Source organism: Tyto alba, unplaced genomic scaffold (assembly GCF_018691265.1).
Source record: "Tyto alba isolate M040663 unplaced genomic scaffold, T.alba_DEE_v4.0 Super-Scaffold_20000042, whole genome shotgun sequence".
Classification (NCBI taxonomy): domain Eukaryota; kingdom Metazoa; phylum Chordata; class Aves; order Strigiformes; family Tytonidae; genus Tyto; species Tyto alba.
Genome location: NW_024881293.1, coordinates 8,476,120 through 8,500,205, shown reverse-complemented (window position 1 = coordinate 8,500,205; position 24,086 = coordinate 8,476,120). Strand labels below are relative to the sequence as shown.

The window sequence follows — 24,086 nt, the reverse complement described above, 5'->3', positions numbered from 1 at the left end:
GGAGCGATCCCTGTCCTGGCGAGGGAGCCCGGCTCCACGCTGCCCTTGCCCTGCCCTGCCAGCGGGCAGCTGCTCGGGCTGGCACCCACCGCGGCCTCGCCGTGCCCGGAGCTTCCACCGGAACATCTTCCACATCCAGGTACCACGTACCCAGCGCTGTGTTCGCCAAAGCGGGGCCCAAACAGAGGATCAGCTAAGTGCTGCCAAACCTTCTGGGTAGCAGAAGTAATTCAGCTCTGAAAGACTAACTGGGAGCAGTCTTACTGTAAGAAACATCCTAACTTTTAAAGTCCTGACAGGAAAACAGAGGCCTGAATTTATTTTGTCCTGAAGCTCTCTCCATCATTATAAATCAACTTTATGTAGTTGCCTGTCTTTCCTAGGAAGAATGAAAGATGTCTTCCCAGCTGTTAGCCTTGGCAGATGCTTTACTTCTAAGCGGAAGCATTAGCTCTTCTTACCTGCTCTTTTCTCTGACCTAAATAATTTCTGCAGCTGCTGTGACTTTGGAAGCATTAAGGTGTAAAAAGCAGCTGCCTCCGTTTCTTCCAGGAGCTACCAACTTCTGGGCATGGCTCGTTGGTGACTTTAGTCCTGATGGAATGGTTGTCTTGCAGTGGCAAAATATGTGCATGGCACTGGCACTGAAACTACCCAAACCTTCTTATCCTACTTCTCCCACAGAAATTAGTATTTGCTGAAGGTCGGCTCTGCCTGGGGCCGCCCCGGGGCAGGGAGCAGTGCCCAGCTGCAGTTTCGATTCCTCCTCGCCCTTGGCCGGAGTTTGCTGACAGGTTCTTGAGTTTTTGTGCAGCATCCCTGCTCCGCTCTCCCTCACCCTGCGGCACCGGCCGCCGTGCGCCCATCCTTCCAGCAAGGAGGGCAGGAGACAGCTCAGCCCCCCTGCAAGCTCCTCGATCCTCACTGTTGCTGCCAGGACTGGCAGTAACAACTGCTGGTCCTTGGGGCAGCTTTTTGGAAGAGGAAGCTTAGCAGTGAACCCTCTGAGAAGTAGGCTTGGGCACTTCTCTCTTCATTTTCTCATTTCACAGGGGCCCGGGGGACCGTCACACAGCTTCAGCAAAATCCTTATCAATGCCTCTTTCTGTGCTGATTCCCCACGTAGTAGACAGTGGTGGGAAAAGTCAGGTAGCAATTTAATCATGTTCCCCAACTCCCTCTTTGCCCAGTATATTCCCCTGCCACCCCAGGAACTGGTCATTTAACAGCGCTCTAGCAGCTGAGTGCAGGTCAGATGTGTCCCTGTCCCTTTTACATACACAGCAGAATTTCCTTGGGAAGTGATCAATTTTGTTATCTGTTAGAGTGCATTGGAAAGATTATATCTCTGTGGGATATTTTTAGAGCTGCTGGGAAAGTGCTTTTGGGTGGTGTGCAAGGAGTTGGCCTTGGGTAGTGCAAAAGAGCCATCCTTTGAGAAACAAACCCGAATCATTTCTGCTACTGTTCTGCAGGGTTTCCCCCCTCCTCTCGTCAGGGTTGGACACAGCTGGTGGGAGGGATTTCTGGCTGTCAGCAAGAAAAGAAACAAGAGAGCATGTGAGGGAAAGGAGCTAGACCTGGGAAAGGCAGGAGGAAAGTTTTGTTACTCCCTTGAAAGGCGGGGAAGCTGCTCTTGGTGTGCGTGTGTGCAGGAGTTGCTCCATCCCCTCTCTGGAGGAAGGTGGGGAGCTGGAGCAGGAGGATGGCTTCACCCATGCAGATGGGATAAACGAGCACTCTGTCTGCTTTTAGAAGAGCCCTCTGGGAGGTGAACTTCGCAGTGTGCCGGAGAGCACCCCTCCTTTTTCCTTTCCTTTGCTGGGTGCTGATTTTTATACTGCCTTGTGAAGGGGATCGCAACTCCAACTCAGCTAAACCCCCATGGGGCTTCATTGCTGGACAGAACCCAGGTCTTGTGAGCCACCAGGTCTTTGGGCTTTGTCAGGAAGCAAATGCCAGAAGGAAAAGTCACTTCAGTGCATTTCACTGCGAGCAAATGAGCATAAGAAACCAGGTTTGGTTTTGGGAAAAACCCAGCGACAGTCTGTACTATAATCATTTCCCACGGACGGAAGAAACTTGCTGAACTGAATCCATATGGGAGGAAGCATCTCGGAATGATAAGTCTGCTCTCCCCGTGCAAGAATTCCCGTGTGCTCCGAGAGCATTGTCCTTTGCAAGAGAGAGACACGGGCACACCGGGAACAGGAGGGAGCCAGGAGCGTCCTCCTGGAGCAGGAACTCGCAAGTCGTGCCGGAGAGGGCGGTGAGGTTTTGTAGGCGCCTGCTGGAAACACCTTGGGGGGGAGAGAGGAGCTGTTGAGATGGAGTTTTGTGCGATGGCACTCTCACTCATCCTTGCATTGCGAATGTCTTCTCTTGCTTCTGGGAACAAACTTCAGCCCCATATGTAAGTAGCAAGAAAAGAGTACTGGAGTGTTTTTATAGGGCAGGGAACTGTAAAGCAGAAGCTAAATACAGTATTTTAAAATCAAGGGTGAAGGGAGGAACAGAGGGAGTGAAGGGGAGGGAGGGCTGCTCTGTGTTTCTTTATCTAGTACCAGATGCACGTAAAGGGGAATACAAACTTGAAAATCTGGATAGTCTTTGCTTGTAGGAGGTAACACTCTGTTTTTAACTGAAATGTTGCTATTGTGTGAGCGCAATAGGTGATTGTTGTGTAAAGAGTTTGACCTTTCTTCACAGACCTGCTATTTTTATTGCACTTCACATATCTTTCTCATTGCATGTTTCTTTCCCCCTTTTGCTGTTACTCTAGCAGCACATAGTCCATTCCTTTTAGTTGACTTTTGGAGTGGCAGTTTGGTGTTAATCATTTGGCTTCTTTGGAAAACTTCCTTGCAGATTTGATCTCCTGCCAGAAGATGGTCTCTTGATGCAGGGGGATTGCCCTAATTCTTTTTGTAAATGAACCCAGTGTTGCATGGTGTGCTAAGTCCAAACTACTCTCCCTGATGTTTTTAACTTGTTGATTGAAAAGGCGTCCTTTTAGGCAGATAAAGGTTTTGCGAGGAGATGCCTTTTCTCTCTATGTCAGAGATTTTGTGCTCCTGCCTTGACAAGCACTTTTAGGACTGCTGGGACGAGACACTGGAGATGAGATGCGTGCCAAAGCGGCAGAGAAAAGAAACCGCCAGCGCCTGGGCAGCGCTGTCACTTCCCACGGGGCGTTGCTGGCGATGCCCATTACACACACAGCCACCCCCCGGGGCACACAAGAATGTTTCTTCGCTGTGATAAATGACACCAAACCGGGGCTGCTCCCTCCTTGTCCTGGCGGCTCCTTTCCATCCTGGCTGCGGACGTGCGGGCGGCTCGGGGTGAGGTGCCGGGGGGCAGGGAAACACCGCCCGGCATCAACTCGCAGCTCTGGGCGTATGGAGCCACTCAGGAAATAAAACAGCATCTCTGGCAGCTGCCATTAGCGCTGGGGACTGTTGTGCTGGTGAAGTGATGTGTGCGGAGCTTTGCAAAGCCAAGCAGCTCGGCGGTGGCCACACGTGGGGATGACGAGAGGCAATTTTCGAGCAAAGCTGGAGGGGGAAGGAAACATGCCATTAATCCCAAAGGCATTGCCAGGCTTGCTGTAACAGCGGTGTAATTGAACGTCCTGGAGCAGTCAGATGCCAGCTGCAATCTCTACGCTTCACCACGTCCAAATTATTTAGCTTAGCCTCTTTTATAGAAAGCATTTTTGTGAAAACATTCTGTCCCTTTTGAAGAATTGGAAGCAACAGAAGCAGTCCCAGATAACGAATGGCTCATAGCTTATTAAGTCAGGGGTGAATGTTTCCCTCTGCATTCTTAGTTAAAGCCACCGAGTCATATTTGGTGAAGGAGAGTTTGGATTAGAAAAGAAATAAAGTGCAAATGGTATTTTCCTTATTTTCTCATTCACTGAATTATATATATTCACTTTATTTACTGGAACTAGTCTTGCAGCCCTTAGCTGTGAATGAATGAGAAAGCGTCTAAGACAGCAAGCTGAATTCTGATTTAAAGTGGTATTAGCAAAATGATGTATTGTTTCTAGTGGCAGCATATTATTTTTTCCCAAGCGCTGCCAGAAGATGCAGATATCATTGGTGTTTGCAGTGACAATAGTCAGGAAAGTAACCCCCTAGGTGCCAAGAAAGCATATGCATTCTTTGTTAACTGAGAGTGGTCAGAATGGACAAACATAGAAGTTATTGTGCTACCGTATCATATAGGCTGCTGCCTCTTTTCTGATCCTTCCTCTCTGTTTCAAGGCTAAAAATTAGCTTTAATCTGTCAGTGGAAAAGCAACTGCTGCATTTTTCAAGTGGGCTGTGGAGCATCCCAGGACCTAGAGGTACGGAATGTCAGCAGCTTCCCAATCTCACTGAAGTTTGCAGGGTTGCAATGTTATAAAACCGTAGTGCTTGAGATTTCTGTTGCTTCCCGTGCCTGCCACCGGCTCGCAGCATGGGATTACTCAACGCCTCCGCTCCCTGTGTGGCCACTTGCCATCTGTAAATAGGGGTTTGTGTTGTTCACCTTGCAGCTCCCCAGCGTTTAACGGAGGCTAATGACATGCTTCTGGGAAACACGGGTGGAATTGCGGTGCTGTGTGTTTCGCTGCTGCGAGAGCCCTGCTGTTAACACACTTTCTGTTCCCAAGGGTGTCACAGCCAAGCGTTTTGGGGGGGTCGTTAGGTTGCACTTGACAACTGCTTGTGGCTGGCTGGCCTTCCAGATTTCTTTTCCCTGCACCAATTTAATTAGATGAGGAGGCAACTCCTGTACATTGCACGGGGTCTTCCTGCTCCCTCAGTAAGGAAATGAAGCTGCTCCTCGCGGGCGCCTGTTTCAGCGGTGGAAGTGCTGCAGATCCCCCCCCTGCACCTCTGTTTCTCTGTGCCAGGGCGAACGTCTGCGCGGAGCGGGAGCTGGCGATCGTGGGGCACCGGCAGCCGTGCGTCCAGGCCTTCGCCCGCACCGTCAAGGTGTGGAAGCAGGACTGCGGAGGACGGCGGTGGTGCGCGGGCTACGAGCGGAGGTACGTGCCCTTCCCTCGAGCTCTGTTTGCTCCTCGTGTGCTGAACGCCGATTCCTCCTCGCCAGCGGCAGCGGGGAGGCGAGCTTGCTGCTCGCTTTGTGCCCGCCGAGGGGAGAGCCCATCGCGCCGGCAGCCTGGCCGTGGCCCGGCCCTGGGACCAGCCTCGGCAGCTGGCGGGACCCTCTGAGGGGTCTGTGCGGCCGGCCGAGGCGGCCGAGGCTGCCCTGGGCCCCGGCAGAGAGGGGGAAGCGCCCGGCCCTCGGTGCTGCAGCGCGTCTGGCGCTGGGGTAACGATGCAGATCAGGGGTTGGTGTGAACGGAGAGCTGCCTGCACAGACATGTGGCTCCAAACGCGCAAACTAGCTGCAAAGAGTAGAGCTATTTTATTAGATATTTGCCTTGGCTAAGACCAGGAGACTCTGACAGATTTGTAAACCCCGTGTGCGTCTAGCGGGGGGGGTTTCTGACCATCCCTGGCATCTTCATGGTGCTAAGGGTGTCAAAACTGTTAAGGAATTCCCGGAGAAAAGATACATCTTGTTCTAAAGAAGCTGTGTCCTTGTGGTTAGCTGTTTCCAGTCTTCTGACGACGTATTACACCTGTTTCCTATGATCATGCCATGTTAATGAAATGCCTCAATCACATCACGTGCATTGTTCCTGCATCTTTAGATGTCTCGGCTTCAGAGCAGAGACATCTCAATGCCTCTGGAGTTCCACGGAGCTGAAGGCTGTAGCAGGGTCCAAGTGAGGTTTATTGCACATGGTCTAAAAAAAAGAAAAAAACCAAAATAATAGAAGTGCCCATCTTGCAAGTGGTGCTCTGTGAGGACGGGTGGCTGTGGCAGTGGTGGTTTAGCAGGCTTTGCTGCAGGGTCCTCGGCTCCCCCTCGCATGGCCCGTGGCAGAAGGGTGTACAGCTCTGCAGAGCCGGGCTCACACACGCAAGGAAGGAGTTTGAGTGTACTCTGAGCAGAAACCCAGTGGTTTGGCTAATTGTAGTATCCCATGAGCCACTGACTGGGCTTTACTGGGAGCTGGGAGACCAAGCAAGGAGGGCTTGCAGAGGGAGGGCTACGAACATGTGCAACAGGGCAAATAATGATCTTTTCTTACCTACACAGTGGCCAAGCTACAGTCTGCCCAATCTTCTGTACTCGACCTGCTTTTCCGGCCTCATTAGGCAGTTACAAGCCTTTACAAAATAATAATGATAACAGTAGTTTCAAAGAAGCATCTTGGACTAGAGACAGCTTTTAAGTTTTGACTTTAGGAATTCCTCCTAAGCTGTAATTGCCAGTAATTATCTTGGTGATGATATCTGTGTAGTGGTAATAAAGGAGCAAACAGAGTCCATCTTTTGACTGTGTTTTAAGAGAGGACTTTGAAATGGTAGGTGCCCTGTCTGCTTCTACTTCAAAGCCTGGGAACTCTTCAGACCCAGCTGTCCCTTTCGTTCTTTAATGTAGGTTTTTGACATTGTAAATCAAGGAACTGAAATGAAAAAACTTTCTGTTGTGCTTCATTACAAATATCAGAACAGCCTAGGGCTAAAACTCCGTTCCTGATGAAAACAGGTGAAGCCTAGAGGTGCCATCAGGGATTTTACCCAAGGAATTTTAAAAGCAAGACAGTAAAAGGACTATGAGCAGATCTTCCCTCAGGCAAGATTTTGTCCCATATCCCCTCACTCTAAACTGCTTTTTGGAGTTCCCATTGCATCAAGCTTATGCCAATAGATGGAAGATCTGCTGCCAAGCTCCCTTGTGCTGAGCAATTGAGGGCAGCGGAGCGTGCAGTGCTGGTGTTCCCAGGGATGCTCCGCAGCCTCCGTCTCGCTCACTGGAGCCGCTCCAGTTGGACCCAGCTCTGGCAGCGCGGGGCTCAGGAAGCATATTCACAGCCTCAGGATCTGACACACACACAGGGATGGCCTGAAATTGGCCTCGGTGCCGCTGAGCTCATGGCCGCGACTAGGAAAATCCAGCATCTGCTCTTCCTCTCCTGGTGCAGTGGTCGGGGCTACTGCCAAGCCCACCCGCCCGCGCGGGCCAGGGGCTGCAGGGGATGAAGCACAAATTCATAAGCTTTATCAATTTTCCTAAAATTCCTGGGCACGCCTGGGACACTGCATGTACTGGTACAGTCCCATCCATTTGCCTGAACTCAAAGTGCAGTTTAGGGGAGGTGAGTAGAGGAGGGGGGGTGGGCTGGGATGGGCAGGGGACAGGGTGCTTGTCTGCTGAGTTTGTGCCTTCCGAAATCAGTAGCATTTGTTTTTATAAGACTCGTATCTGTGCCTAGTGTACTGGATTACAACATTTCCTAAAAATCAGAAGAAACCTTGCTCTGCAGTCCCCAGGACACGGGCCCTGCTCTGAAGTGCCAGTGTCTGCTCCCCAGCAGATGAACCGAGCGTCCCCGGCACGGGGCTGCTCGCTGGTCCTGGTAACGTGATGCTCTTGCTACTGGTCGTGTAACCTTCCCGAATTCGGTAATGGCAGAAGGTAGCTTTGCTCAGCCCTTGCTAATGAAACTTGGAGGAATGACGGCGCTATCCCAGAGGGGCTGGAAGTAGATTTTCCAGGAGCAGGACACAGTAGGATTTTTAAGCCTGGGTTCCATTAGTTCTGGCTCATTCAACATTTTCTGTGCCAGGGACTCCTTAAAACGCAAAAGAAAACAGAAACATTGAAGATAAAGTATCTCTTGCATGGTTCTTTCCAGCCTGCAGCATCCAGATATCCACGGGCAACTGAGGCTGTCCAAATATTTGCATCTCCTTGAGAACCCACTTGGGCTGACCTAAGGATGGGAAGTGTCTGATAGAGCCCCCCGAGAGTCGTGGGACGAGCTTGCTCGGGCCGCTGCTGGGAGCAGAAAGGAGCCTGGGATTAGTCCTGAGCTGTCCTACCTTGCCACTTCTCGGATTACCTTTTCTTCCTTATTTCTGAGCCTGTGCAGGGCAGGTGGAAGAGGCTGCTTGCTGCCATGCAGCCTGTCTCGTTTCGGCTGAAGAGGACGGCGCTTTCCAGAGCGGCCCATGCGGCGAATGCTTGTTGCGTTAGCAGCACCCTGCACCCATCGTGTCCTCCTGTGCTTCCTACCGCACCCTGCCACCGTGCTGAAGCGGGGCTGGGAGATAGCTCTTGATACCGAGAGGATCCAGATGGATCTGCGCCTGATTGCTAGCTGGGCTGGTGCCTGAGTGACTGCAAATTGCTTTCTCAGCTGCTTCTGGAACACGAGTATTTCCTTCATAATTTGTTAACAGCTCATACAAAAAAAATTGGTATCTGCTTTTATTTTTCTCAGCTGTGCTTCCATATGCTGGTTGGCACAGAAGAGTAGCCGAAGGTTTCCTTCAGGGGAATTAATGGTTCACCATTACTTAGGGGTTTTTGTAGAAACATTCAGACAAAATCAAACAACTAGACTGAGTTAGGATAAATATTTTCAATGGACATGTACAACACATCTGCTGTGCCAAATATTTGTTGTTGTTTGTCCAATTTGCTTTGGTGGAGTAGTTTCATGTTCTGCCAAAGGAGCTTTTTAAAAATCAGCTTCAAAAGTTTTCTCTGTGTTTCAATTTTCATATATACACAACATCAAATTTCCAGGAAAGAAGTGTCGCTTTTATTTATTTATGCTTCAGACCAATCCCTGCTTGACTGCCCCCGCTCCCACCTCAGAGGTGACCGGTGGGAGTTGATAGAGGGACCTGCAGCTTCCCCCCGGGCACAGCATCCCCTTTCAGAGCTTCTGGGGGGCCTGGGGGGTCTGGGGGGTTCTGTTTGCTTCCTCTGGGAGAGGGGACAGATGTGGTCAGGCGTGTGGCGTGGCCGCAGCGCTGGGCTCATCGGTGCGGAGTCAGGGGTTGCTGTGGGAAGGAAGAACCAAGGAGGCAAAAGCCCTTCCCGTCGGGGAATGGCTCTGCCCGCCTGCACCCGTCGAAGCCTCACTATTTAAAACACGGCTGCATGGAGAGATTTTTGAGTAGCTGAATATTCCCATCAGGTTTCTGATGGTTTTTTAGCTGACCAGCCCCTTGGAGACACCTGCTCATGTTCACTAAAGCTGGACTGAAATACCTGTTGTTCTTAAAATTTAAATTACCTTTGTTAACAGGTAGTTTAAGAGGTGAGCTCAGAGCTGTGAAATAGTTTAGAAAGGGAGAAAAGAACCAGGGGTGTTGTGAGGCCCTGGACATACCTCTCGAGTTCCCGATTAGAGTAAATTAAGAAGTATTTTCTTAGTATCAGCTATTGTTGCTAGACCAGGTGGAAAAAAATGTCAGCACATTTGAAAACCAAATCCTTCATTTTATTTACATCCCCAGTTAGAGTTACAACTTCTGTTCTTCCCCATTTCCTCGTTCTGCAGGAATTAACCTTGTCCGGGTGGTATCTTGCTTTGCTGTGTTTCAGAACTGTGTATTACACGGGGTACAGACAGGCGTACAGGGTGAGATCCCAGACCGCCTACAGGTGTTGCCCGGGATGGTCCCAGCTCGGAGGGGATGCTGGCTGCCTCCACCGTAAGTATCGCACTGTTTGAACGAGATTCTTCATTTGCTGCTCTCGGTGTTGGTTTTTTGGCTGAGGGTGCTCATTTCAAGTCCTGCGCCTGCAGAAAATACTATAAAAATGCCTTTTAAAAGAACTGTTTTTTTTTTGTTGTTTGCTTCTGTTTTTTTATTTTTATTTATTTTAACTGTGTGTCAGAAGGATTTCTCTCTGGCTTCCCAGGAAGTGTTGTGTGTTGCTTTCTGTTTTTGGAGAACTTCCTCCTCACAGCGTGAGAGGGTTTTCAGAGTCACGTTCATTTATCCAGTTGCCAAATGCTACTCAACCTTTAAAATGGAGCCCAAACCGATGTTTCAAATGGTGTTGCTGGCAGAAGCTCTGGAGAGCTGTAATCCAAGCCCTGAGCGGACTTTTCATTGTAAAAGCCAGTAATTGCTCTGTGTGTGACTGGACGTGCCGGCGATGGTTAATTTGCTGGGTAGTTGCTCTTACTCATCATTTGTGAGAGCTGCTGCCCCGGTCGAGGCGGCCTTGCATGCTGGCAGAGAGCTGGGGCTCCGGGCAACTGGGAATTTTGGCTGGTGGTGGGTGGTCACTTGCTGGGGGGTGGCCCTGGCCAGTCCCCGCTCCTCACCCCGAGCTGCGGCGGGGAGCGGGACTCATCCATCAAGTTACGTGTAAAGCGGGAAGACTCCTCAACTGCTTTCAAAGGTCTGGGTGTCACGTACTACATCTGTCATTTTTAAGACTCGCTGAGCTTGAGATACCCCTGGCAGAGCTTGAAGATCCTGGCGGTCCTCCCCTTCGCCCTTCAGCCATGGGGAGAGCGTTGGGGTTCAGGCCCGGTGGGATCCAGCAAGGGATGCTGCAGTGTCAGCCTCGGCAAACCGCCAGCACGGTGGAGTGATGGCACCCGTCAGGTTTGAAGCAGAGACCCAGAACTTGGGACTTTTGGATTCCGTGGCTGGCTCTCCTCCTCTTTTGTGTTTGCTCTAGTGTAATTCTCTGCAAAACAGGCATGGAAGTATCTACTTCCCAGCTGTGCGGGGAGGCTGCAATATGTATTCAGTTTTGCACGTGACTCAGGCTAGGGATGTGCAAATATTAGTATATAAGATGATTTTATGCTATTATTGCAGAAGACAGAGGCAGCATTATCCTCCTGGGCCCCACATTCCCGCCTCCCCCTCCAGGCTGCCCTACCAGACATGGGAGGCAGATGCTGCCTAGCTCCTGGCTCCTTCCCCTGAACACTGTAGCCACATCCAGCTGGGGAAATATTTAACTTTAAATTTTGCTTTTGGGATGTTGAGAGCAAAGCGAAATCTTCTCTTGAATCAAACAAAGGCTTATCTGAGCGTATGTGTAGAAATAAATGTCGCCATCACAGCAGAATCACAAACGCTCCCTGTGATATATTATTAATCCTCTGCCTAGTTGCATAATGGAGCTCTGATCTTTTCTGAATTAGACTTCGGAGGTGCACTCCTACCCTTGCTGCAGAAAAGCAGCTTTCTTTTTAGGTAATAGGCAGGCGAACCAACAAAGCATTTGAGATCTGACCTGCCTCACCATCGAGGCAATGAAAGCTAGCCGTGTCCAACGCCATTGTAAAGGCGATTTTGACTGTAATTGACCTACAATATAGGAAAATGTCTCCCACAGCTAGGCATCTTTTGTTCTGTAAAGAGGCTGCCTATACCTTCCGTGCGCTTTGATGCTTGAAGCAAAGGTTTTTTTTTTTTTTCTAAAAAAAAAGGTGTGTCTAGCAACCAATTTTATTCTTCCTATTCAAAAGCCTGCAACACAGGAGAGCAACCCCACTGTGCTGGAGGAAACACCATGGGTGCCTAATAACCCACTGTCAGCGAGCAGATAATAACCTCAGATGAACTCAGAAAAAGTGTGTTCTGTAATGATTTTTCCTGCTGAGGAAGTGAGTAATTCCAGCCAGGAAGGAAGCACAGAAAAGGAAATAAATCTGCTCAGGGCACGCTCTTAACTCACCATCCTCATCCTCGGGCGCAGCACTCAGCGGCCGGGCAACGGTTGGCGCTGGGCAGCTCACCGCAGAGTCGGTCTGAATAAAAGAGAGAGGGAGGTCCAGCTCTTTTGGAGACAAAATACTTTGACTCTCCCTACTAATGTCGAATTTGCTGCCAATGTGCTGGGCAAGCCATTGGTGTTTGTTTTCTTGTCGCGCAGACGTCAGTAGTTCCTGTTGTTCTCTTTTAACTGGGTCTTGTTTACATGTTTTCTGTGTATTATTCCCAAGAGTAGGAAAGCTAGTAGGTATTTTGCAGCTGGAGTGTAAACTGAAGAACAAGTTGCAAAGTCCTTGCTTTTCCCTTGCTTCCATCCACTAACCTTTATATTTCAAAGCGAGAATGTGGGTGACATGATCAGTTAAATGGTATTTTAGCAGGAAGGGCACAAAGGTGCAAATGGAGGCCAGCAATGCGCTGGTTAACTGCAAACCCACTCCCACCTCTGCTCCGGTGCTGCTCAACTGTCCGAGGAATTGCCAGCCAACTCCAGACCCCGAGGACTCACAGCATCTTAAATAATATTTCTGTGACAGACAGCTTGTGTGTTTTAACAGCTCCTGGGGACAGCCAGCCCTGGTGCTGTCTGCGAAAGCAAAATGACACCAACTCTAAAAATTTGTCAGCAATTGCTGCCAAGATGTCTGTCGTGGTTTAGGCCTGGTTGGCAGCCAACCACAATGCAGCTGCTCTCTTTCCCTTCCCCTCCGGCAATGAGAAGGGACAGAGAGCCAGGCTTGGGGTTCGAGATAGGACTGGGATGGGGAAAAATTTCCCCTTTATGATCACGAGCAAGAGGCAGACTCATTAGGGGAAGAAAAAAAAGAGCATACATTTATTACAGACACTAACAACACATAACAGAGTAGGACAGTGAGAAGCATTGCCACATCTTGAGAACACCTTCCCCCACCCCTCCCTTCTTCCCGGGCTCAGCTCTGCTCCCGATATCTCTACCTCCTCCCCCAGTGGCGCAGCGGCAGGGAATGGGAGTGCAGTCAGCTCTGCCACTTCCTTCATCTTCGGTGAGGGGAGTGTCCGGAACTTGTTCCTCCTGCTCCATCGTGGTCCCCCTCTCACAGGAGACAGTCCTCCACAAACTTTCTCCGACATGAATTCCTCCCATGGGCCGCAGCGTTCCCCACACTGCTCCGTTGTGGGTCACCAACTTTCTCCGACTGGATTCCCTCCCACGGCTGCAGCCCTTCCCGAGCTGCTCCTGCGTGGGACACCCCTGCATGCTGCAATCCTCCCAGCGTTGAATTACAGCAGCGGGGCTACCTTTTCCCATGAGACCCCGGCCTTCTTCAGGTACAGAACCTTGATCATCTGAGCAGGAGCCACAGGCCATAAATCAATGTCTGCTCCATCGTAGATCTTCATGGGTGGCAGGGTGAGGCCGCCCTGCCGTCTCACCACAGGATACAGGGGGGTCTCTGCTCTGGCACACCTCCCCCCTCCTTTCTTCCTCCGTTCCTCCACTGACCTTGGTGTTCATGCAGCTGTAGCAACTCCTCCTCACAAGTCTGACTGCCCGTCACCACGTCCCTTCTTAAATACATTATCGCAGAGGCGCAGCCGATTGGCTCAATTTCCCAAAGAGAAGTGGAGCTGACTTGGAGCTGGGGGAGCTTCGAGAAGCTTCTCACAGGGGGCCGCCCTGATAGCCCCCCTCCCCTGCCACCAGAAAACTCCACCACTCACTCAACCCAGGACACTGTCGGTGGGGTTTTGAGGTGGATCGTGGCCTTTGGCTGGTGAGCAACTTGGGCAAGATACATGTTCTGCTTCAGGGAGGATCATGACTGGCTTAAAACCACCTTACTAGAAATTTTGGCATGGCAGGAGGGAATGAGTAGAATGTAAGAGCATTGCTGGCATGGTAGCATGGAACTGATGCTCATGGCAGAGAGGGTTCAGGTTCCAGGGCCTAGGGTTGTCCTGATCATACCTGGCATAAGCTCACAAGGAAGCATGTGTTGGATTTCTGAGTGCCTTTCTGGAGCTTGCATTCTAACATCTTTATTTTGATATTTGATTTCTTATAAGTCTTTTTAATACTCTTGTGATGCTGAAAATATAAATGTTCCACCTTCTGTGTTACACTTTCACAGGGAGACACGTGTTTCTGGTGTGTGGGGCTTTGTCTCTGTTCAGCCATTCAGGTCTGGCTGAATACTGTCAACTTTAAAAGCAGGACCATGCTGTAACCTTAAGTTTCTGGGACAGAAAAAATGGGTGTTCATATATCTCAAGTGCAACATGAGCAACAGGGAGCTGATCTCTGTGGGCCCTCTGCACAGTCAGGGGCTCTTCCAGGAGGTGGCTTGGGGCAGAAACTCAAGTTATGTTGCTCTGTGAATCATCTGAAGCCCCTGAGAGCTGCCGAAGAGCAGCCACCTGGTTAGGTGGCTGAAGTGTGGCAGTGGGCCTCCTGCTAGCCGTTTCCAGCCGGTGCCAGTCTAGCAGGGCTGGATGAGCATCCCCAGCCTGGACTGGGGCAAACGGGGCAGCTCTGCCCAGCTCCGGTGGGGTGGCTGATGCCCCGAGCTGGGGGTTTCTGTCCCGCTCTGCAGACTGCCCTGGGGAACGCTTCTGGTTTTTGTGTAACTAAACCCTCATCCTGAGTCGCTCCCAGTTTTTGGTTTGCAGGGGTGTGATGACTTTTCCTGCTGGTGGCCTTGACCTTAGTATGAGCACGCTCTTCTGGACCAGAGGAAGGTGTTGGAAGGACTGGCAGGGGAAATGAGTCAGTAAATATTAGTGAACTGCTGAGGCAGGGAAACATAGCCAGGCCATTATATAAGATAGAGGATTTTCTATTTTGTATATAGCGATCACAAGTCAGCCTGTATTGGCTGGCGTAGCTCTGCTGAACACAACGAAGCTGTGCCAAAACATGTCAACGGGATTTGTGGCCCTTCCTATCTGTCGTCAGAGATCACTGATCGTGTTCCAGGAGCACAAAGGTGGCGAAGGCCATCGCTGCTGACAGTTTAATTAGAGCTGTTGGACACCATGGGGTGGAATCGCTCCAGTAAGGACATCTCATCTTGCTTTCCCTGGCAGGCTGGCATCTGTTCACTGCAGTGCTCACTTTGCTCCAAATACTGGTCTGTTCATCACTTTTCCTTAAAAATAAAAAACCCCAACCCATGTGATGTTTTATTAAGGGAAATTTTTGCCACTGTAGACTTGTGTGTAGCCAGCCAAGGCCAGCTGCTTTCTTCTTGCTTGAACAGGACATATTGTCTGACATTTGACAGCGATATTAAATTGTATTATGAAACGGGAGGTCCCAGCACTGTTGTAGGTTCCAGTTCAGCCGAGTTCTTTGGGCTCGCAGAGCCTGTGCTGGTGCCTGGAAGAAGAGAGCTTGCCCTGTTGCAGCCACCGTGCCGAGTGTACTCACTGTTTGCCTAGGTTGTCTGTAGCAAAAAAAGAAGGGTTGTACTTCTTTTCCCAAAATGCAGGTTTGTGTCTCTAAGCACTTACAGGTAAAATGGCCAGTCTGAAGCTGCAAGGACAGTACTGAGTGACTTGGAGTGCATGGGCTCTGCTGGGAGCGAATAACTTGGAAAGAGATGGAAAATTTAATAGAAACACCCTGTAAAACAGTGCTGAAGCCAAGCAATCTGAAGACTAATGGCTCCACAGAGATCTCACAGGTCTCAAAGAATATTTGATATGTCTTTGTTCCAGTCCTACTGATCCTACTGATTTGAAATCGTGAGAGCTGTGGTTGCTCATAACACCCTCTGGCACTGTCGGGTCTCACCTTGTAAAGGCAGGGTGCTCGTTTCCCTCGCAGCACGCCTGCTGTTTGTCCTGTCTCTTCTGCTGATAGCAGAAGTGTGAGGGCTTATTGCGTTTCCATTGCCCTCTCCCTTGGAGCATTCATCCTCTCAGTCCCATTTGGGAAGGAAAAAGGTCAGAAGTCAAGACACCCTTTGCATTTTTAGCATGGCATCAGGTTCTTTCCCTGCCCGATTACTGATAGATTGGCTTTCAGACTAAGCTTATCAGTTTCAAGTGGCCTCTGAGATGCTACTTAAATTCCACATGGGTTCAATAACACAGTTAAAGCCCTTGCTGATTAGGATGAGGGGCCTGCACGTCTGGTAATCCCCATGATCTCTATTTTCAGCTCAGGATGTTGAAAAGCTGAGTCCCACCAAGTCCATAGCTCTTGATCTGCATGGAGGAGCTGGAGTTCAGCCACAGACAGCATGTCTGTGCTCTTGGGCCAGCCCCTGCCACGTTCAGAAATGACACCATGAGGCAGAAAGGCACCAAGGAGAGCAATAGGTATGGAAGAGGCTAACGAGGAGACCATTACGAGGAGATTTAGTGCTGGTGACCTCGTCGCGGTTGCAGTGTTGCCTGTGAACACGGGCTCTTTGCGAGGCTGGGAGACCTGGGTCCTGACTGGGACTGCAGCCAGGGAGAGGGCGAGCAGAGCCCTGCTGCTGAGTGGGATGGAAACTCCCAAGCCAATTTTTAATGAGCTAGTGCAAGGAGATGGAACAGGCTGGCGAGCACGGCCCAGCCAAGAAGCGGTTCAGCCTGTGGCCAGCACTGTGGTTTGCCGTTCTGGTACCTCCGTGGAGCTACTGGAGGAGCTCAGCTTGAGCTGCTGGCCTAAAGCTTCCCTCACTGTCCCTTGTTGTCTTTGACTTGAGTTTTTATCCAGCCCTTGTTAGGAGTGTGCTTTGTTCTGATTTTTAGCACAGGTAGAGGTAGAGCCTGGCCCTAGGTAAAGAAGGAGAATTAATGCTCATTTGGTGAGGAGGTGGGAAGAAGTATCAGATTCTGAGAGATGATGAAAACCCCTCCGAGCATCCCTAAGGGCTGAGTAGAAAGTGGCTGACTTTTAATCGCCTCATTAAAAGAGAAACTTTTATTAGTCACAAATGGCCCATTAAAAGGCTCCAGCGGGAGTAACCCGGCGCTGAACAGCGTTTCTCCCTGCCAACTCTGCTTAGCTTTAGCACCTCACCCCACGAGCCGGGAAGGGGCACTCCACGGGGCTCGCTGCCGTGGCCGAGCCCGGCTCGGCGATGAGCCCACGCGGGCAAGTGTGCTCAGGCACGCAGGAGCCGGCTGGGCTGGCCTCGGCGGGAGCAGCTCCATCATTTGCCATACAGGTTGGGAGGCTCAGCAGGAAATGTGTTGGGTTAACAACTTAATTTCCCTGTTAGGCTGGCTTTCCTTTGTACATCACCTCTTGGCTCCTGGAGGTTCATTGTTTTGTCAGCTGGAAGGCTTTGACTGAACTTCTGAACCTTTTCCCTGGGATCAAGCCTAGTATTAGTTAAACTCCTGACGTACGCTCCCCTGGGAGAGCAGCTTTGTCCGCGCAGAGGATGGCCGTGTTGTACTTCAGTGAGCCCATATGTTGTAGAAGAAATGCTTTTCTCCATCACTCTTCCTTTTAATTATTTAATTAATTGTCTCTTGTCTCTGAATTCCCAAGAATCCCACCTTACTCAGTCATTACAAAAGACACTGTCTGGCCTTTCAAGCAGAAGAAGGTGATGCTTTCTGTAATTTACCCTTTCCTGTTTCCCAGAACAGTGTTGTTACCCTTTTCCCAAGTTTCATTGCATTAAATTATGTCACTCTGAATTAGGAGATAGTTTGCAGAAGGCTTGGAAAGCGCAGGGGAGGGAGACCCACAGGCCCCTCAGCCCCACTGGGCTGGGAAGTAGGTTGTTATGATTTCCACTCTGTATGTGCCAGCCTGAAGCACAGAGTGGAGAATTGTCCGGCTCATTCGGGAAATCTGGGGCACAGCCAAGAATAACACCCCTATCTTCTAATCCCTGATTTGTGTCGCTGCAATTGCTTCTAATATTTTCCACTGTTGTGCTTTGGGTCTTGCTGAACTCCCTCCGAGGGCTGAGCACTGCTGGCAAATAGGGCTTTGTGGAGCCAGGCTGAGCTTTACTGGGACCAGTTCTAAAGTCTGAGTTTTAGGCGACAAAGGTGAAGGATTTGGGGAAAACCAAACCACCTGATGATGCAGTTTGGCCACTCAGTCAGTTCTGTCTAATAGGGTTGAGGTCCGAAGGAAAGGGAAAATGCAGAAGACAGCCCTCCTCGCAAGACTAGAGCCAGCAAAAACTTAAGACTCTGGCCCTAGAAAATCTTGGTGCACACCTGGGGATGGGGAGTTGCACGGAACCGCTGGCTGCCCAGAGCTCCTTCTGCCTTGCCACGCGGGAGGACGTGCACGGGGAAGCGTTTGCGATCACGAGCATGGCATGGCGCGGCTCGGGGGCACGGGGTGCTGGTGAAAAGGTTTCCCAAGTTCCCGTGTTCTGCACCAGCAGGCCAGCACGGGATTGATCCGGGATCGCTGCGGTCCCCAAGGATACATGGCTATGAAAAGTGACTAAAACGTTAGATGAGAAGATAACTGGCTTTCTGAAACAACATTTCATCGCTGTTTCATTAGTTTGGGTAAATGAGTATTTGGACTTCAATGCTACCTTTGTCTTACTAAAGAATTTTGGTTTTGGAGGGGAGGATTTGAAAAATCATCAGGTTCTTAAAAGAGCCAACCCTGAGGCTTAAGTATTTCAGCTCTAGTGCATCTAAGGTGCAAAGTTTGGGGAGTTTGGATCTCAGCGGGAATGAGGCTTGGCACGAGCTGAAGGCTGGCGAGCTGGAGCCAGGTCAGCTGCAAGGGAGCTCCTGCCTCCAACAGCCGTGCCTAGAGCCAGCCCGCTCTGACAGCTGTGTTGTAAGAGAAGTGATAGAGCAGACGGCCTTAAAGTAGGTATGTAGCTCTGTCTACTGATAGTGTGTGTTTTGATAGCAAACATGCCAATTTGTAGAATGTCATATTCACCTAAATCTTCACAAAACCTTCTTCATCACCACAGACTAGGCGGGAAGCCTCGTGTGAGACAGTGTCAAGATTTAGCACAGAGGAGAAATTAGGAAGTCAGTTGTGTTTCTGTAGGAAAAAAAACAGAGCCAATATTTGATCTATGGAGGATTCAATGGTAGGAGCAGAATAGTGGGAAACTTAGTAATGTGGTCGTTAGATTTCCATGGAGAGTAGGTTGTAAGTGATTGCAATATGATAAGAGTTATGTAAATACCTGGCAGTGTAGCACTCAGGGGTTGGCCACCACCAGGATTTGACCCAGCAATTTGACTTCCACCGAGCCCCAAAACAACGTGCTGATTTGGCCCTCTCCAGACTATCTTCAGGAGGCAGAGGGAGTTGTTAATGAACTTTGTGCAGCTGATGAAACCTTTCAGCATTTAGGAGTTTTGAGGACATGAGTCTGCACTGCACTAATGACATCAGCATCATTACTTAGCAGAGAGGAGGCTGGAGATGAAGGGGGGAGAGAAAAGGGACCTGCCTTGAGTGGCCAGGTAATCTCTTCTGATTATAGGAGATGCTGGTATCACCAAAATGTGCCTCCCATTAGTGCAACAGCTAGCAGACCTGTAATCAGGAGAGAAGGATTTTTTCAGGCATGGCAAGCTGACACCCACAAGCTTTGCGTTTCTTTTGTGCAGGTAGTACCTGCTCTTTCCCATCTCTGATTTTGCACGTATGTCTTGAAGTTCTAAATTATCTCTGAAAATGTGTTGGTAATTTTGCAAATTTATCTTGTGTGCACAAAATGTCCTGCCAATGTGCCCCAAAAATGCAAACGCTTCCTTGCACTGTTTCCATCTGTGATCCCTTTTTCTTCTGAATGCACAATTGGTGTTTTGGAGTAGGCACAGAATATTTTGTGCCAAGTATTTGGAGCCAGTTCTGAAGCTGCACAGGGTGCTTTTCCTCCCCAGTTATACTGACACAAAATGAAATGTGCAATCACAGACCTGCTTTTTCTGTTACTAATTAGTTACAGCTTTAGCTGGAATGGGAAAAGAAACCAAGGGGGCTCCAAAGTTGCAAATAGGAGGGAAAAGTTATAGACAGCATGCGTGTGGAAACCTCAGTCCAGTTGCTGCTGTTATAATTGTTTCCAGGTGGTCCCGTATCATACGTAGGTTTGTAATTTAATCACAGGCTTTGTATGGTCGGTCGGTAACTCCAAAGGGGCCATTTCATCGCTGGCCTTGAGCGGGGTCCCGAGCCCTCTGGTTGGGGACTTCTCTGGGTGCCCCCTGTCCACTGCCACCGGTGGCTCTTGGGGACCTCTCTGGATGCGTTTGGGTAGCTGACTGTTGGTTCCCAGGCTGTACCTGCTGGGGAGGTATTTAATTCTCCAGCTTTTTCCTTATGGCAGTGAGGACACGCAGAACTGGCAGCCTTCCAGCTTTAGAGAAGAAAAAATGGCCTTTCCAGGAGTTTTTATCTATTCATTTATTCATTCATTTATTTAGTCTGTCTGCACTCATGAGCCCAGGTAACGTTAACGCAGGAGATGTTGCTGTGATGTTTTCCCACGTGGTGGGAATTCAGCGTGAGGAGCTGCAGACACGTCACGCGAGCGTCCAGGAGCACGCAGGACTCGGCAGTTGGTCTGAAACGTCTTGGACCTTTTCTTTACAAAGGGAAATCCTTGAAAACACTCTTTACCCTGACCTATGCAGTCCAATTTTTGAAAAGAGAGTGTGACTGCTGAATTTTTGAGGAGAGGCCTGTTCTGATATTATTCTGGAAGGTGCTTTTCTCAGGTATGATGAATTGCCATGTGCATGTGTACATCGGCAAAGCCAGCTGCACCTAGCTGGGGTGAATTCTGTTGAGTGGGATCACTGCTTGTGATCAACGTACACGAACCAGCAGCTCTGCTACCCCCATGTGCACCTTAGGATTGGAATAGCCCCTAGCTCTCCTAACGGGAGGAAAACGTGGCACTCATTTTTCCCCTTATTATTTCCACTAAAGCCACAGAAAAGTCTCATCTTTGCTCCAGCAGAGGAAGCTTGGCATCTTCCTGAGGATGCAGTGTATGTTTGCAGGCTGACAGCTCCCTTATTCTGCTGGCCAGTCGCTTCAGTGTGGGGCAGCAGCCCGGTCTGGCCGGCACACGATCCACCGCGAATCGCCGTGGCGGCCGCGCTTGGCCCCGGCAGCCCCTCCGTCTGCTCGCTCTCTAGTACATCTGCACTTCTGAGCCCGCGCGTTTTGGATTGCCAGGTCTGTCTTTGGTACTTTCACCTACTTGAAATAATTACGTTCTCTGGATCCGTCGAGTGGATCGTGAGAGCCCCTAACACGGGTGGCCGTGACACAAGTGGCAGCGGCAGTGCGTTCCTTCCCGGGACGCGTAAGCTGCAACGCACTGGTCCCCGTTGCTGCTCTTGGCCCAGGGCTGCCCGCAGCCCGTGCTGGTCTGAGCTGGGGTCCCGGGGTAGCCAGTGGGAACTGCTGGACCAGGTGCCACTGCCACATCCCTCGCACCACGGAGGCAGGCGAAGCTCTTTTTGCTCCTCATCTGGTTTGCCATGGCTTTTGTGAAATGTGTTCCTACCCATTGTTCTTGGCTTTTGTTACAGTTTGTTCAATGAAAGTGAAAAAGAAAAGAAAAAGTGGAGGTGCAGGAAAAAGAAAGAAAAGAGAAATTGGCTGGCAACGCAGCTATGTCCAGATCAGTGAGGAGAGAGAAAATGTCATTGTCTGAATCTTTAAATGGACTTAAAAAGGAAGATGGGTGCTTGTTCTGCGTCCTTACACTTTGACAAAGCACGGCACACATGACAGCATCATTTGTTAACAACATTTCTCCTTTTGAGATGAGCATTTTCTAGTGGGAAATAAAAAATGCTGGCATTTCGTGAGTTACAAGAAATGTATGTTCCACTAGAAAAACACATCCTTGTTTGTGGTTTCATTTAGATGGTTTGAAAAGGTGGATTTCAGAAGCCTAATTGAGCATTCTCTGTCTCTGTGTACATTTCACACTTCGCTTGGTGAGAACAGAGAAGTGTGGCTGCTCGGGCTCACTTACAGTTTAGCTCTGTTTCATCCTCTCGTCCTTTCAGAAGGTGATGCCACGTTTGGGCAGCCAGCTCTCCAGGAAAGCTCCGCGGAGAGGTGGGAGGCAGCTTCTTAGGGGTTTGTTCCTGAAAGATGCCTCCAATTCCAAAATAAATAACTTATCTTTGTTGCCACAAGATCTGATATGATTCTGCACGGGCCATTTGCTGACTATTTTACCCACTTGTTGGCTGGAAAAGCATTATTTCACCAACAATCCTGCAGCTCTGCTGGTGTTTTCCTGTGAATTCTCACTGATCCGCAATTTAAGAAAAGTCCTTAGACATTGCCTGAGGTATTTTACTTCCTATCCTGAATTTTGGGAGACTCTGTACTCTTTGGGTATTGTCAACCAAAAAAGTGTTACCTTTCAAAAATGATTCAACAGTATTTTTGTAACTATGCATGTTTGCTACAGGGCTGTGGGAAATTTATCAGGGCATGGGTATTTATTAGTGCATGTACACTTCTGATCATGATCTCAGGAATTATTCTCTCCCTCCTCCTTGCAGCTGTCTGCAGTTTTGGGGTTTGTTTCAATGGTGGAAATTGCGTAGAAGGATCTTCACAGCTCTGCCATTGCTCCTCTGGTTTCCAAGGACCTCGCTGTCAGTATGGTAAGCAATCTTTTCAAATTCTTCCTTTAATTTTGAGTCGGAAGTGGAGAGGATAAAGAGCGAGGGATGCCCCAATATTTTTTTTTTTTTTTTAATCCTAGCCATTGTTTTATCTGCAAAACTCAATAATCTGCTCTCTACTTTTTTTGGCCACTGTTTGTACTGTTTGGGGAACTTGGATGTTTGGAAAGGAAATGCTTATCATGACTTGCTGTGAAACATAGCTCCGTACTGTACAATAGCCTTTATTCTTGGCTTCCATCAGCAAAGGGATTTGCTGGAATCGGAGAAGGAAGCTGATTAAAGTTGGGTCAAACAAAGAAATCCTGAGGTCATGGCCTGTGGAGTGAAGCTCAGCCTGGGGGAGCGTGGCAATGGGTTGCCACATCAGAGGGAAAATAGTTAAGCTCTGACTAGCTGGATCAGCTGTAACTCTGGCTAGGCTTTATTTTGGGGCTGCTAAGCTTTATTTAATTAACCTTCGTGCAATATACAAATTCTCTCTTGAAGGTTATTGGGTTTCCTGTGTTTGGTAAGTCAGAGATGTTCTGATTTGGTAACACGATAGTCTATAGCAAACAACTGCTAAAAGCTGGAATGGTTTTCCATGCCGCGTATACGGCCAGAGAAAATGTGCCTCGTACTGTTGTAGAGAAGCGGCTGTCCCTTTCTTCCCTCTAACTGCTACGTCTGCAAGGTACAGGGCAGCAACAATGACTGAAATTATCTCTAGACAATACTGATTTATAACAGAAAATTAAATAATAAGACTTTTTTTTTCTGTACCATTCATAAGTGTTTATCTCTTTCTTCAGAGACATGTGGTTCCTTGCTCTTTCAGAAACAGAAGGAGGTGTATGGAGGGAGGGGGGCTGGTGTTGGAATAGTCCTCAGCAGGAGCTGGGCTTTCTCCCCCGAGAAGGGCTGGAGGGGAGCATTTTCTGCAAAGCCTGAAACCCTCCAACCCCAGAGTAATCAGAACCGAGGGTGCAAAGGTGACCGTGGGAGTTATCAGTTCAGGGAACGTGCGTATCTTAACATTGGATTTTAAGAGGGCAGATATGAGGAGACACACAACCAGCGGCTCTGCGGCAGAGCTGGGCTGCAGCTCCTGAGCCAGCCTGCTCTTGTGCATTTTTCACGGTGCATCTGTTTGAAGGAACTTTAATTGTTGTTACAAGTGTCAATTGAGAAGTGCTTAAAAGGCCCTTAAGTCACATTTAGATGATGCCTTTAAAGAAATTATCTGTCAGATATGAACTGTAGATTGGCCAAACCCTCCTTCATGCTGTTGGCTTTAGGCTCTACTCATTCCTTGTTCTTTCTTTAATAAGTGTTGTTAACTGGAGTTGGAGCTGTGTTTATTACAGTTTGGGACTTTCTGTGGACTCGCCTGGGACAGTGGTTTGTGTGTGATGGTTACGAGTCCCCCGCCCCGTGTTCCAGTGGCGGCACAAGTTCTCAGTCAGGCAATAAAGCAATTGCCCTGGTAAGAAGAAGCCAAAAGCTCCCAGCTCCCGGGCGTACAGATCATGGGCCCGGCTGCAGCTCTTTGCGGCAGGGCACCCAAACTGGAGCTGCTCCCAGAGATGCAGGCTCCCTTCGGCAACCACCAGCCCCGTGATCTCAGTGCAGCCTGGGTGTTGTCAAGCGGAGAGGTGGCACGGACCCCTCTGACACAGGGCACCAAACCCCTCCTGGAGCCTCCCCGAGTCGTGTCTGTCGGGGCCGCAGGTGCCTCCTGTCACCAGCAAGCTTTCATCTCTGCTCACAGCGAGGTGGGACATCTCTCCTGGGCTGGTGGCCCTTCTCTCCGTGGCGTTTGCAACGGTGTCATGCAGAGTTAACGCCCCGCGCTAGAAATACGGGGTGCTCTGTCCCACAGTCGTG

The 24,086-nt window shown here is 49.6% G+C and overlaps 1 protein-coding gene across 1 annotated transcript in view; it reads left to right on the top strand.

The window, feature by feature from the left end:
• Window positions 1-1,561: 1,561 nt before the first annotated feature.
• Window positions 1,562-24,086, top strand: part of MEGF6 (multiple EGF like domains 6) — a 103,690-nt gene continuing 81,165 nt past the window's right edge. Inside the window, exons 1-4 of the mRNA XM_042794765.1 lie at window positions 1,562-2,413; window positions 4,910-5,044; window positions 9,475-9,584; window positions 22,092-22,196. Coding sequence (XP_042650699.1) covers window positions 2,328-2,413; window positions 4,910-5,044; window positions 9,475-9,584; window positions 22,092-22,196 — 436 coding nt within the window. The 5' untranslated portion in view covers window positions 1,562-2,327. The remainder of the gene's footprint in view (window positions 2,414-4,909; window positions 5,045-9,474; window positions 9,585-22,091; window positions 22,197-24,086) is intronic.